The 16160-nt window shown below is 40.3% G+C and overlaps 1 protein-coding gene across 1 annotated transcript in view; it reads left to right on the top strand.

Annotated features, from left to right (window-relative positions):
- The window catches only part of nAChRalpha1 (nicotinic acetylcholine receptor alpha1), a 147321-nt gene that overhangs the window by 114203 nt on the left and 16958 nt on the right, over nucleotides 1–16160 (top strand). The window contains exon 5 of the mRNA XM_033343388.2: nucleotides 10851–11031. Within this exon, the coding sequence (XP_033199279.1) occupies nucleotides 10851–11031 (181 nt within the window). The remainder of the gene's footprint in view (nucleotides 1–10850; nucleotides 11032–16160) is intronic.

Raw genomic sequence — 16160 nt, 5'->3', positions numbered from 1 at the left:
TTTCCTTATAAAACGAAAGAAACTTTACGGACAACTTAATACATTTTCAAGCCACCAGGCGCGTGACAACGATATCAATAAACAGTGAAACAATACTGTTGCTCGTAATGTCATAGGATATGTTTTCAGAATTACACTGCCATTCCTTTCTCCCTGGAATTTACCACGGTGAAGTCGTCCTGTCCACGGGACGACACGGCGGCGTTAAGTTTATGATTCATAAGGTGCGCGATGACTCGAGGCACGCGACAATCCCCTAAACACCGACGGCTTATCGTACACAGTGATACATTTAACGTTTGAGACATAAGACAAGCGCGTAGTTGGAGCTGTGTTAAATTAAGAGGAAATTGAACTGTTCGCGAGACTATCAAATTTCTGACTTAATGCTCGTAAGTCACGCGTCAGCCCCGTTACGGACTTCCGCTTTCACTGTGTAAATTAACTAAACTTACGATTTCGTAGGATCGCGCCTGAGCCCGCGCATTCTCGTTGTTTCCTCTTCCCTCGTTCGAATTAATCGATCGATGCTTTATCATTTGTGATTTATCGCCTTTCTTCTGAATCGAATTGAAATTGAGATATTTTGAATGTTCTCCCTGTGCTAATTTAATATAAATTAATATAAATGTCGCAGGATTGTTAAGAAAATACAATTTTTAGGATATTTGAAACATCGGGAAAAAGGAAAATCTAAAATTCAGTAATTTATGTATTGTTTCTATGAGATGCAAAAATTAGTTAAAATAGCAGATGCTTTGCAAAAATCCACTGCAGAAATCAGGAATACGATATCGACAATGTTAGGAAATATAGTTTATCGTACTAGGAATATTTTAATTTTTTCGAAGTTTATAAAATTAGAGGAAGCAGATCAAGGATAAACAATGATGGCAAAAATAGTAAACAAACTCTCTCAATTCTGTTCCATGAACATACTGTTAAAAAACAAAATTCACTAATGTGTAAAGAAACAAAGTTACAAATGAAATGTTATTTAATCGTAATGGTTAGCTGGATTTTAATGGATTAATAAAATACACAAGAAATAAAATCTATGTAGAATACTTTAAATATTTGTAAATATTTCCTACAAATACATAGTCGCTCGTAAGTAATAATTTTTCTCCTAAAACTTTTTATTTGAAACTTTCCCAATCGCGTCATTTTTCTAGCAAATCAACCACATTTACATAAATCCACCGGAAGATACACTACGTAATTACATCTTTATCTAAGAAAAAGCTGTGCCAGTGCACTTGATATTTCTCACGGTTTCACCTTCCATTTTCACACCACTAACCCAACCTCCAACTACCCGAAGACAATGTTCCCACTCGATCTTGCTCACAGTAGATGATCCCGAGAGGAGAAGAACAATCCCGAAACAAGTGCAACGTGCTCGTTGCTGTACAAAATGGAATTATCTTCGTCGTCGAGCGGGAAAACACGCGCTTGTTCGACTATCGTCGCGGTTGTTACTTGTATCGCCGAGCGCTCTCCTTCGTCGGTGCATTCGTCAACCACTCGACGGCGTGTTCCCGTCGTCGACGTCGACGTCGTGTGCTCGGCCCGACATCCAGCCGCATTATAGCGGCCTAGCTGCCGGCTGACCTAAAATATGCCAAGTACACGTGGCCCTGTTAGGATTCCGAGCCTGCAGCCTGGCTGCCACCTCTGCTGTTCCCCAGAAACCAGCCTCCGGTGCCAAGTAAACGCGTCGTTGCGTTATACATTTTCTCGCATAAACACGAACGTCTCGTCGTCGTAAATTGGATACCAGCTGATACACGTTGATTGCTAATTGGTGTGTTTCGGTTTCTAAGTACGAAACTCCGTTATCGAAGGCGGTTGAGAGCTGCAAGGGGTTATTTCGCTGCTGGCTGAAGTTTCGCGTGGGGTGGAACACGATGCAGATGTGGCAGAAATTACGGAAGGGCAAGGGAAACGAGTGCTTAGCCGGGCTCGCAGCGAACTCAGCTAATTCTCTTTGAGTAATTTCGGATAGAGGCGACGACTGCGTTGTTTGAACGGTGTCGTTGAGTTGCAGCTCGAGATAGAAACTCATTGTTGTGTCTTCTTCGAGTGATTATGTAATTAGGAAAGACTGTGTAAAATGCGAGATGAGATGCGCCACGGTGCGTAGGTCGAAAGGTTTTTTCCCAGGGGAGAAAGAATTTCGCAGGTCTCTCGTTGGTTTCTAAATTTCGCGAGAAATAGAATTTCTCTTGGCGAAGGAAGCGTTTCACGATGCAGGGAATTGCGTTTTCTGCGCGATGCAATTCTCGCCACTTGCCCCTAGGTATTTCCTCGAGTCGGTGAACGAAAATAGAGTGGCAGCCGCGAGGAAACAAACCGCTATTGTCACAGATCGCTGACCATTCTCGCGAAATCCACGATAATCTTTTTTACTCGGCTCGCCGGTGAACCAACTGCAGTCGAGGCCATCACGTACAACCGGCTCGTTTGTCTTCTTTCGACGAGCCACTCGTTTCTGTATTCTCAGTTTCAATTCGCTTTCAAACGTTCTTGCGCTCCTTCACCCTATTTGCCTCGCCGTGCCGTGGTATCGGCGAAGCACCGCCATTTCTAAAAAAAAAAAAAAAGGAAAAAGAATAATAAAATTGTCTGTGTTCGAAGATTTTGAAAGTGGAACAACCAATACAATACGTCGCCTCTCTTTATACATTTCCGTCTTTTTCTTTTCCCTTTAAAACATCATAAAGCGAGGATACGAAATTATATAGAACTGTATTTTCCGTTTGTGATTTTGATGACCTATCTTTCGTTGGTTTAGATTTGGTTGAACGGTATTGAACATTTCGGCCGATGCAGTTCCGCGTTTTTCAATTTCGCACGCTACAGTCGGCCGAACGAAATTACGCGAATCCACGTTATTTCCATAAAACGGTGGCGCAGGCAATAGAAATTTCTCGGGTCCCTACTGAATATTTAAAAATTGCCAACGACCACCCTTTCCGCTGGTTACGACTGTTGCGGGTTGGCCAGCGAACCGCATTGTGCCCCGAATTCAATAGTTTTATACGTATTATTATAGAAACTCAAATTATACCTACCTGCAATCAGCAATTATTTCAATTGGTTTTCAAATAATAAACCATTCCGATATGAATAAGAAGGATATAATAACATGATAATAATAAAAATAACGCCGAAAAATAAAATTTCTGTGTATTTTGCATTCGCGTAATTTTTAACAGAGAAATACTGCGCACTAAATTCTTGAACGCTAATATTCGCTTACTCCCAGGGATCACTGATCCAAGATTCGCTACTGAACGATTTATTTCCTTCAATAATTCTTGTTTCTACGTTAGAAGGGGAGCTGCTACCTGCTTCCTGACATCGTTCATTGGGATTTATATCGACTCTGTTCTTGCGAAGATGTACGAAGCCGACCGGAAGGGTACGTGTTGCAATCGCCAGTCGTTGAACCCATCCGCAACCGGAGCACCAGGAGAGAATTTTTACCTGACCCTATGCTTCGAGGCTGTCTTTAAATGTATTAAGGCAGATCTTCTGTATTCCATACTTCGTATTAACCTTTGCGATGATTTATATCGTTCCTAGGTCTTTTATATGCTTACAACGACTAACTGTTGTTGGTCGTTCTTCGAGCAACGTATACGCTTCACCGAAACGTAAATTCTTTCTATTAAATCAGAGCTTGCGTGTTTATGGGAAATGCACAGATGCACGTAGTATGTAAAAATGTACGTAATACTCGTTATAATACTTTGCAGACGAGATAAATGTTCATTTAATTCGTATTTTTCTATAAATATCCGCAGTCTAGTCATTTTGTAATCGCATAACGCACGTATAACAGAAGGAGGGAGAAACAAAATTTAATTGGCATTAGAGCTGGACATACACTGATAATCTGCGAAACATGAACTTATTACCACGTTAGGAGCCAAAATTAAAGATTGCGTCTGTAGGTGAAGGAAAGACGATCTTCCGAAATTAAGGAACGATAATTTTAAATCGTATGAAGATCACTATCGATAAAGATTTACGTATAATCTTTGTAAGTTTTTCGTATGGCTGCAGATGAACTTCAGAAACTCGTAAGAGAAAGCCGCTTTAATAGAACGTAAGTTTCATCGCAAAGAATCGTCATCTCCTTCGGCCTCATTCTACGTATTTTATGTCGCTGCGAACATCGAATTTATCGACTTCGTCCGATTTTAATTGGCTAGAATCAGCCTGCTCGGCGGAGGGAGGACAAAAACGGACTGCAGAATATCACGTTGTACTACTGAAACTTATATCGATCCGTCGACCGTGCCCATCTCTCGCGGCGCGTTCCAGTAGCGTACAAAGTCAGCGCGCACAACTCAGCTAGAAATTTCATCGATTTCGCGAATTCTTTCGATATCAATGTAAGAAAAATGAATCTTGAATGCGGTACTCGCGTGCAGAATTTTTTCCCGCCATCTAAAAGACTCACAGCTTCTGCTGAACATAGAGAAAAAACAAGGTTGTTTGTTTTAAATTTGTAAACAGCGGAAATGGGCTCTTAATTACTTTTGTTCTCCAGATAATGAGATTACACAAGCGTGCCATAAGCGGGCAATGTAAAACGCTGAGATTTAATTTCCCGTTTATGAGGCTGCTCATTTTAAAAAGAAAATCAAGATTTTATTTCGTCGATAAATTCCTACATGCAGCCGTTTCACATATACATTTAGATGCTCCTCGTAAACCATTAATTTTCATTCGAACATATACTGCTTAGAACTTTGATAAATTCACTTCGACGTTGAGGTACAAAGAGACGTCTAAGTAAGGAATAGTTTGCCACGTTACTGGGAACGTTTCAGCCTGCGGCTCCAGCCCAAGAGTCACGCTCAATGGCAAACTGAATCTCAAGGTTTAAGGGAAGATGCACGAGGCTAACCCCCTGAAGCAACGAAGTTCTCCAACTCCGTTCCTTTTTCCTGATTCCAACGAGAAACATCGACTCTGTGACAAATCATCTCTTCTTCTTTAATCGTAATGAAAAAAGATTGTGATCTATAAAAGATAGATAGATTAGAATTACATTAGCACATTCCACCTGACCAAAATATCCAAATTTAATAATTATTATAATATTAAATGGGCGAAACGAATCTCTGTTCATTTAGATTGTATTCATAAAAATGTGAATTCAGCTGTTTCCTTCGACTTTTCGCTTAATCACCATGAAACAAATTATTCGATGCTCGTGGTATCAGTTACACACCTTTCGCTAGGTGACTTCAGCAACAAGCAAAATTGGAGGTTCCGGCTATCTTCTCGTAAAACGAGTAATCGATTTCAGCGATACGGTCGAAGCGCGAATGAACACTTTAAGCACACGAGGAAGGGAGCATAGACTTCCCAAGTTTTTCTAGGCAGGAAGGCTGTGTTTTGAAGATTCACACAGATATATCTACCTAATAGAAGGATGAGATAGATCGAACTATCCGGTGGCGCAGACGCTGTTCCAGTAACAAATGGAATATGCCGAGGCAAGGGGTGGCGAAAAATTGAATGTCCTCGCTGGCGTCCACCAATGGGGAGGACAATGTAGTTTTTTCGATGAGTGTTCGATGTCGGTCGAGTAGACAACCACGCTTAAAAGGGACGTCTAGTTTGAAGATTTACGCGGCGTCTACTAGCAAGAACTAACACACGCTGTCCACGAAAAAAAGATATGATTAATCGAAAATCCCCAACTTCTTTGGCACGACTTCCACCGTTCAATGTCCTGTTCTTTCTCCGGGCCACGGGTTTATGTTTGACGTTCCTCAGATTAGTTACAATATCGTTCTATCTCTTAACCAGATTTTCCCGATGTAGAAGGTATAACGCCAAGTTCGCCAGCCGATAGTCACGTGCAAGCAAACGTCGCAAACTTGGTTCCATGGGAAATTCCGTTAGGTGCAGATATCCGTGTTGAGAATTGTGGATCTTAGTTGCCGAAATAAATGTATAGGAACACACAAATTACATGTAGAAATGATATTAACACTTTGACTGCCACGCCGAAATCACACGTTTCGCTCAGAACGCCATGGGAGTATTTTTATTATTAAAAGTATATAATAGCAAAATAATAATAAATTGATGATGTAAGACAACATTCTTCCCCAATGGGCCGTTTATCTTATTGGTGGTTACGGGTGACCACCGTGGCGCGTTGGTAACAGTTGATAGCGACATATTATAACAAACCATTTCAACAAACCATTCGCATTTGTTATGTCGTCGTAAGCGAAACGTCCAGAATATATTGTTGAAACGTGTAGAACATATTAGTAAACAGCATTATGATTATTTCTATGATTTCGACAAAACATTCGGCTGAAATGATAAAGGTCCGCAAAAAAGATTATGTTTGTGATAAACCAATGGTAGTGGTAGATCACAACAGAGGAAACTGTGCTGTAGATTTATCAGATCAAATGATAGCATATTCTACACCACATAGAAGAACCCTCAAGCGGTATATAAAATTAGTTTTAGAGTTATTGTTAAATACATCAATTTCAAACGCGATGATACTCTATAAACAAGCAACAAAAACAAAAATCAAGATATCAGATTTTAGAATGGCACTCGCAATGCACCTTACACAGTGCCATTCACCAGAGCAGTCAAATATACTTATTCGACAAAAATGCGACACGAAATGCGGAAGAAAGAAGGGCAAGCGTACCTGACACGAAAATTTTGCGGAGAGTGCTATAAAAAAATTGTTAAACAGTTAGGATCAAAAATTGCTAAAATTCGGACCAAACAGGTAACCACCTATTGTCCAGATTCTATAGATGAACCACATTTATGTTTAAAGTGTTTTCACACAGTGCACCGTTAGATACAAGGTTTGTTCTCATTTTTCTTTTATTGATGTTCTAATAAAGATGTTTAATTGTTCAATGTGACACTTTTTATTTCAAAGTATCTTCTACTTATCGGTTATATTCAAAATGTCCTAACTGTCAATTTTCATACAATTTTTACAATTGTAAGAAGTTCAAGCGCTCCGGTCACCAATGACCACCGTGGCGTCGCACGATAAACCGTGTCCGGTCATACATGAGCAACGTGGCAGTCAAAGTGTTAAAATAGTTTCAAACTTATTTAATATGTGATTTACAAGATATTCGTCGACACATATTTGCACGCATCTCAGCACTCTCTTTGTCTCACCATCTTCTTTACCACACTACCAACGGAACAGTTGCCTTCATCTGTTTTACGACACGCTGTGCACGCACATACTTTCACACACTCATACTCATATGTGTGCGTCACTACTACGCGACTAATCTAGTGTAACACACAAAATTACACATATCTCAATAATCTGTTTGCACAAACATTTGCCTTGTTTATCTACGAAAACACAGCTGCGATCAAAAATACAGATATCCATCTCCACCACGTTTCGGCCGAGCAATTTGCAAGATAGAACATACTATCAATCGACGATCGGGTTCAAACAAGCTTCAACAAGCTTCCAACAAGATACTGAAACACGTTTGCAGACTCGCGGAATAAGACAATTGATATGAATTCTTATAGGAAGAAGAGAAGAACGCAAACGGAACTAGTTCATTTGATTCGACATCGTGTTCACTTTGCACCATCTTGAGATTTTTACAATCTACTTAACCAGTCTCCGCCAAGTGTCGGAAACACGTAGAATATCCGCGTCACGGTTCGAAATCACGAAATCTCCTCGCAAGCTGCAGCTTCGTAATTACCCAACGTCCACTTAAGGCAACGAGTTCCTCTGGCAACGAATAGACGAACAAAGGTCTGGGCTGTGTAGATTCCAGGCCGGAGACGCGGTGCGTTTAGAACGTCAGATTCGTGCCCTCGCCATGGAATTATTGCCACGCGAACGTATTGTTCTCTTTGGGGGCGCGTAGCGGCCGCTCGGGAGCATTGACTTCCGGTCGGACTGCAGGCAATTTTGCACGGATAAACCCCCGCCACGGTGACCTGTCCTCGCTAATTTTCGGTGTATCGAGCCGTGCTTATGCGAATTAGAACACCCTCATTCGCCATTCAACCCTATAATCAACGATATAGTCGCGACGCAGCTTCGCTGGAGTTGCAACACCCGATCGAAACGTCGATAGATTTGCGAAGGGACGTTAGGTCGACGATGCTTTGTGAATTCTGTGAGCCTGGCCAACTATTTATCGATGACGACGTACAATGCGATATCGGATCACCCTGCGGCAAGAAATCATAGCCGTGCAGGTAACCGGGGACAGTGGTATCGAAATATCGCAGGTTCCTTTGTCAGATAATCCCTACAACTGTTCCGTCTTGATAGAGAGACCACGATTTCATAGATAGAAACGACCGAAATATTGACACTGTTTAAAGACGAGCAGAGTAAGGGTAGCATTGACATGAAAGGTACGATTATTATCGAACGACAGAGCGCGAAAGATCTACACTAACGCAACCAGGTTCGCGTAACCTGATTACAGGGATGAAACGGGACAGAGGGAAGGAAACTTTATCCGATACTGAAGTTTCGTAGCAAACAAAGCCCGCGCAGCGATCAAGAGGTCCCGGTTTAATGCTAAACGTTGCAAATCCGCTTGCATGTGTCTTCAAAGCGGATTACAACCGGAATCGGCAGTGCGAAACTATTCTCTACGCTCGGCGCGATTTCGAATGCGCAATGACGTTCGCTGCTGGTAATCACTTGCAAGTAGAATGACGAAGTTACCACTGTGACTTTTATCCCTGTCACAATAGTCTGCTTTTCATTCGTTAGTCGTAGACAAGTATGTAATCCTAGCTGAATTTAACTCCATATTCGATGCATCGTGCACTCTCTGACCTCTTAAATGAAAACAACCCGTTGCACCATATTTTTTGCTCGACGAATTTAATATTCATCCAACGCTTGTAGATTTTGCGTTTCATTGTCAGTTTCTTCGTTTTGCATCTCCGTTCTATTTATGGTTTTACTTATTCTTTATTTACGCATATCGTCGGAATAAACTGCAAAAATGTTTATCTATTTACAGCTACAAAACGAATTTACCACGATGAATAAAATATATGTCTGTTGCAAAGAACATAATTTAAAATCCTCTGTTTTACTTATTTTCAACCAAACCGATATTCCCTGCAACATTACACAATCTAAACACGATAATCACAGGGTTTCTTCCACTTGCAATTAACGATCTACTGAGAAATTAAAAGGTTGACAGATTGACCAACGTCAGTCCCGGAGAAAACTGCAAGATTGCAAAGGTGTATCGAAACAATTCGTTTACACGCTTTCGTCGGCCATATATATTTTTCAGTTAGGATAAAAAGCCGAGCTCGCTACAACGAAGTTTTATTTCTCGTTGCACGTGTGCAACCCCAATTCCCAGTAGCGTTCATTCATCCTCAAAGCTATCTGCTTCGAGGCACGCGCACCTGCCACCGACCTACCGCGCTTCTACCGCACCCATATTAAGATTCAAACGCGATTTTCTGACTTTCAATATTCTACTCGCTACTGCAACGACCGCCCTTTTCTCCCCCGTGAATTTATTGAACTGTCTACTTTGTTACAACGTCGAGGGAATCGCATTCCATATTTCATCGCGATTTTTCATCATCGTATCTCTGTACTGTCCTTCTTGGTTGAAAAAAGCTTGGTTCGTTTATCAAGGAAACTTTCAATAAAACATGGAATATTAGCATGCACGACTTTTACCGAGTGTCTTATCCAAAATCGATATGTGTCACCAATTGTTTGCATAATCAACGAACTACTAACATTTTCTTACCGTTCGCAAGCTTCTAAAATTTATTCTTATCGATATATCTACGTACATGTTTTTTCGTTCTAATTTTGTGGCAGACGTTTTGTTGAAGCATTAAAAATCTGTTCGTTAAATGAAAAAAATGGAATATATTTCTTGAACACATTAATTCAATGAACTTATCAGCCGATCTAATTTAATAATTGCGAAGATTAATGTACGTGCAAGATGTCGTGGCCAGTCAACGATTTGTTAAATGAGGTTCTTTAATAGTTTGGCAAAGTTCCCCGGCTACGTTTAAGATCATTATTAAATATCATTATTACGAAGGAAGAATGAATAAAAATGACAAATGGAATACGCTGCTCTGCGATCTAACTCGATATATAACTCGATTATAACCGAAGTTTGAATATCGAAATAGCGTGCCAAAATGTAAGAAATATTCGCGTTCGAGTTATTTTAGATTGGCCATAAAACGACAAACATCGACGTGATTTCTACGAAGAATTCTACGTGAAGTAATCGACAGAACGGGCAATAATAAGGTAGAACGCCGGAGTGAAAATAGCGCAACAAGTGCAATTGCAGCAACGACAGCTGCAGCTACAACAGCCGCACGTATTATATTAGAAATCCGGTCGCATTATCTCGTCGAATTTATTCCTTCAGAGTTCTATTACATCGGTGTAGACCGTACACTCTACAACCTATGCCTCTTTACTTATTTTCTATTGTTTATCTCGAGGATTTTCCTATCTCTTACCTCTGATACTGTTGAAACCTCTTTCTTTCGTTCTTTGTTTCCTCTATTCTTCGAATCAAAATTTATTCTTTATAAGAGAAAAAATAAATAAAGAAAAGAAAGAAAGAAAAAGGAACGAAAGAATAAAATTAGAATAGAATTTTATAGATTGCTTCGGATAAGATTGCAAGTAGCTGTAGAATTGAGTGATTAATTAACGCGAGGATACGTGATATAGCGAATTCCATATTGAAACTGCTCCTAACGAAGCCGGTGAAAAACGGAACATAAATCAGGATGGACATTAATTTTGTTTTCAGCGCCGATGGCAACTACGAGGTGACCATTATGACCAAAGCAATTTTGCACCATACGGGGTTGGTCGTGTGGAAACCGCCAGCGATCTATAAATCATTTTGCGAGATCAACGTGGAGTACTTCCCCTTTGACGAGCAGACTTGCTTCATGAAGTTTGGTTCTTGGACTTACGACGGGTACACGGTGAGTAAGATTCAACCAACGATTCGCCCTCATTTCACCCTCGATTAATCATCGTCTAAGTATTTAACCAAAGAACCAACCATAATATCATAATTCGCAATAGTTCACAAATTCACAATAATTGTGGGAGAAAACAGTTTTTAATCAGCCAGATTACCTTGTTAGGCCAACGTGAAACTCGCCATGAATTTTGCTGCGATTCATTTTAACCCTATTGCGGTTATTCGGTATAAAATTGAAACAAGGAATCACGCGTATCGATGACTGCAGTCTTTCACATATTCGTACATTTTTTCGTCATGCTCGTAGATGACAATGGTCTTGTTGCGTAACGTTGTTTCGAATTTGTCTTCTTGTTCCTTTCTTCCACGAGCTTTTTATTCGCGTCGACTGCTAATGTTGCGATGTATATATGGTATCCCTTAAAAATCGATCGGTTTATCGAAATTCGCCAACCATTTCCTATTGCATTAAACATTCCCCCGAGCAAGTCGTTACGCATACTACTGCGCACAAAATGTGACTAGGGATCCATGACTGGACGTAAAGCTTTATGCTATATAGAACTGTCATCCTCCCCTTCGATTCCCTCGAGTCAATGGAGACCTACTACGGGACTAATAGTAGCAGATTTCATAACGTCAAATTGGCTGCGGGTAACTTAACAGAACGTCGCGTGCTTCCATGGCGAGTATTTTTAAACCAATGAAAATTATTCACTTCGATGTGCACACACTCTATGTAAATATTTTTCATAAATAAATGACGTTGCAATTAAAGATCGCGAGGAATTTGAAAACATAAAGAAGAAACGAAGATTAGGTTGTAGGAAATGATGAAAATTATGAGCTTTTCAAATTATGAGCTAGTCAAACAGTTGTTTTCAAGTGCTGTGTGACGTGAGTGGAAAGTGTCGGTAAACAGACCAGAGAATGTGCATGGTTTAAAAATAATTTGTCCATATAACTCGAACATTCGCTGAATTCATACGTAAAGCAGTAGCATCGGAACGGAAGAAGCGTGGAAAAATTGTTAAGATGCTTCTACGATGAGAAGGTTGGATGGGAAATCGGGAAAAAGTAAAGAAATTTCTTTGCATCGGTGGACAGGTTGTATTGAAGTAGGAGCAGAGAACTGAAGAAGAACGGGGGTAAAAGCAGGCTAGCTGGCTGAATCGCGTTACAATGCGACCAAGATATGCAAGAACGCATCAATGGAACGTCGACCGAGTTTTCCTTAGAACACGAGCTTCCCCACCGATGTTCAACGTGTACTTGCTTCCCTCTGTCGGATGAATTTATTACATTTATATTTCGATCTACTTCGTTTGCTTCTTCCTTCGTTGCTATTTCGCCAGCGTTTTCGACAACGTCGTTTTTATAGAGCTCTTTACTAAATGGGCTCGTGATTTAATCAAATTGATCAATCTTCCAATAGCTAATCTCCCTTTGGTCTCGATTATAGCGAAAGAACGTTTTGTAATTTTCCAATAGCGTTCTGCAAGTTTCTCCACCGATAACGTCACAGATCCGATGATATTTTGATATTCCTCGGAGAATTTCACTGCATTAAGCGGCCGGTCATATTTCGATCCAAGTCCACTTACGGTCCAACGAAGTATTTCTTAAAAGAGAACGATCGAATTGTAAATCCGGTCACGTTCAACCTTTGCTGCGGTTTTGTTTCGATAAAAATTTCTTCTGTGAGTCACCGTACACCCAATCGTATTTTTCATCCCCCGACTAGTGTCGATTATTCGAAAGGCACATTCACGAGGGAAGTTCAATGTTTCAAAAGGATTCGTGACAAAGAATGTTTTTGAGCGTTGTAATCTTCGAGATTAGCTGGCAGATTTTTCGTAATCTGACATTCTGTTGGCTACTGTGATTTACGAACAGTAGGCAATCACCAAAAGGAATATTAAGAATATTGGAGATTCCTAAAATTACACAATTTGCTAGTACTTGCGCGAGTAAATTAACGGGGTCATCGCTAATAAGGCACCTAATAAAGACATCATGTCGCACGTGTATAGGCTTAAATCGAACTAGGCGTAACACTTCCAACTCAAAGTTCCGATCCTGGTCGTGATTATCGATCACTTCTTCTCTTTTGAAAATTACGTTTTTATTCTGTTAAAATATTCCCTGTAATATTATTTCTCCGACTGTTTTCCAATACCTGCAAAACTGGCAAGTAGACCACGGTTTTTCATGCTTTCATTTCAGTTTCAAAGATCTGTATCTTTAATATCTACCGAATATTATTAGGTTGTCTGAAAAGTTTCTTTCGTTTTATGAGGAAACAATAGACGCACAACGTTTTTTGTTTTATATTATTTTGTCGAATTACGTACGATCCATTTTGTTCTGTTGAGATAAACACCGCGACATTTCACAGACTTGGTTTCACGTTTGCATGAAGATGCACTGTTGTAAAAAACACATTTGCGAAAGAAAGACACTTTTCGGACAACCTAATATATTACAAATATTACAATGTTATAAATACAACGAATAGTGAACTTTGGATATTATATATACTTTAGTATATTAGATGCATTTCGTATATTTTTAAAAATTTCCCATAAATGCGTAAACGTCGCAATGTTAAAAATGTTAATGACAACACGACTTCCTTAAAATGCCGCATATAGTCCGTCATTGCTTAGGTTAGATGCGATTCCGAGTTCGTCGATCCAACGTCACGGATCCGGAAGCCCCAATCTACCAAGCCTCTCCGCAGCGAGCCGATACACATTTATCGCGTAGAATATAGATGAACCGGAAGGCGCGAGGGTCATAGAATTCGGTGCTGAACCTCGTTCGCATCGGGGCAAGAAAACGTTGTTCCGAACTTATCACGTCGCGTCTCAACTATTTATTATGTTAGAAGTTACGCTGACAGTTCTATTCCCCGGTGATTCTTCTTTCATTTCGTTCCGGTCCGCGTAAACCCGCTGCGAGCCTGCGGATTCTGAAGCGGTTCGAATGCTCTCTGCGTTTCGCTGCGTTCGAATAATTCATGCCGCTGCAGAGCTACCGCAAATCTTCGATGAATTACTTAACCGATGGTCGGCCGACCCTTTCTTTCTCTCAACTACACGTGGCAGGAATTGTTAGACTGTTGATGTTGGAATCGTAGCTAGTCCGGATTGTAGCGTTGAAACGGCGGAAAATAAGCAAAAATTTGTAGGAGAAGAAGTCAAATAGTTTCTAGCTATCTGCCGAGCTATTTTTAGTGTCAGAGGTGCGCAAATATTTGAAGGCCCACTTTATTTCCTCCAAGCGAGAGCACATGCACTATCGTCCATATGTAATATTAGCGATTCATTATAGCCGTGGCAACCATACATATTCATTAAATGCTAATAAAAGGGGCAATTAATTTTAACTGATATAAATAAAAGTGCAAATTGGCCCGGAGAAAATACTTGAGGTCAGTGACTCACGGTGACCCCAGTCTGCATCTATTCTATGTTTGAAAAAGTTTTCAGAATTGTTGATACCAATATACACAAAAATAGCAATTCCAAATGTCCTCTTACTTCTCACTCTATACTTGTCTATATTAAAAATAACATGATTAATTCGAACGACTAAATGACTTTTGCAATTTCCACCCTTTCTCTGCGCTGCAGATTTTTACCTGATGCTGAATGGAACTCAGCTTTCCCTTGCTAGATATCTGGAAGTGGAAGTTTCCGGTATCTTTCCTCGTTGGATGGCGATCGTTGCGCGATCTTCGACTCAAAGTTGTCCTCTTCTTTCGTTGCCTCTTCAAAGCAGCCGAGTACGAAGTTTGACTTGTTCTTTCGCGGTAGACGCAGACGGTTAGTTCCGAAGTCGCGACGTCAATTTTCAACCCCTCTCAACGGCTGTTGGCCGTTAAAAGTACCAGCGATGTTCTGGATCCTGATAAGCCCGTGTGCAATAATGGAAACATATCTAAAATCGAGAGGCAAGCGCGGCATTTCGAAGAAATCTCGCAGACAAAGAGTTATCAAAGATTTCGCTGGAATAGAATTCATTCTCAGCTGTTTTCATCTACCTTGACGGAAGTAAGTTCATGCAAGAGGAGAACACTTCTCGTCATCAGCGCTCTATGACTCGTGTTTATCTCTTCCGAGCGATCGACCATCTCAGACTAGTGAATGAACCGTGAGTACCAGCGAATTGATCGACTGTACTTATAGTCAGGATGTTCTCTCTTCTGGAAAAATCGATGAGGATCATCCGGATGATTAGAGTTCTCCAGTTCGAAATGACTGTTCGTATTTGGTTAAGGGAGGAGAAACGACGTGTGGTAACGCGAGAAAAGAAAGAAAACGGTTTTCGATGAAACCTTCCGATCCATCGATTACCTTCGCCAGCTTTCTTCCTTCTGGCGGAGAAACCTTGTTCCATCGGAGAATATCGCTGCCTTTCTTTCCACTGTCTCTCGATACAGTTGGCACGTGCTAACAGACGTCAATAAAACGCTGCGATTCATCGATTCCATTTCGAGGAAACTGTTGGAAACCTTTTCTTCCTGTGCTTTCTTTGAAGCTTCGCTGGCAAAGTAGCGTACATAGAATAGATTCCAAGTATCCCATGATAATTCTCGCGATGCTTCAAATTCGAACATTTTTCTTTCATTATTAGATCGTGTTTTCCAAGTTATTCGTTTTTTCCTAATTCAGTCTTAATTAAATATCGTTTCTCTACTTACCAAATTGTTCCTTCCATTATGATTACAGTAGACGTACATTCTAACGAATAGACGAGAACAAGATTTAGACGCAAGAATACGACGAAAATGTTATTTGCAGTTGCAGAAGGGGAATTTTTATTATACAATTTTCATCAAATTGTAAGTGATAACTTTAAGTAATAATAATAGGAAACTACAAAGAGTACGTTAATTAAACTCACAATGCTTCTCTATATTCTTCTACCAAACTTTTGACAAAAATACGAAGAACCCGTGGAACGACCTAACGAATACACGAAATTTTCTTTAATCGAATGTTTTCTTCGATCGTACGGATGCATGGAATTTCCCATGGTCATTGAAAATTTTAGCATTGGAAGGGAGAATCTGCCGACTATGTGGCATAATTGATCGCCTACGCATAGCGGCCTTCAGCT

Source organism: Bombus vancouverensis, chromosome 9 (assembly GCF_051014615.1).
Source record: "Bombus vancouverensis nearcticus chromosome 9, iyBomVanc1_principal, whole genome shotgun sequence".
In the NCBI taxonomy this organism is placed as follows: Eukaryota; Metazoa; Arthropoda; class Insecta; order Hymenoptera; family Apidae; genus Bombus; species Bombus vancouverensis.
The sequence above is the reverse complement of the archived record's forward strand: the minus strand, read 5'-3'. Positions and strand labels throughout refer to the sequence as shown.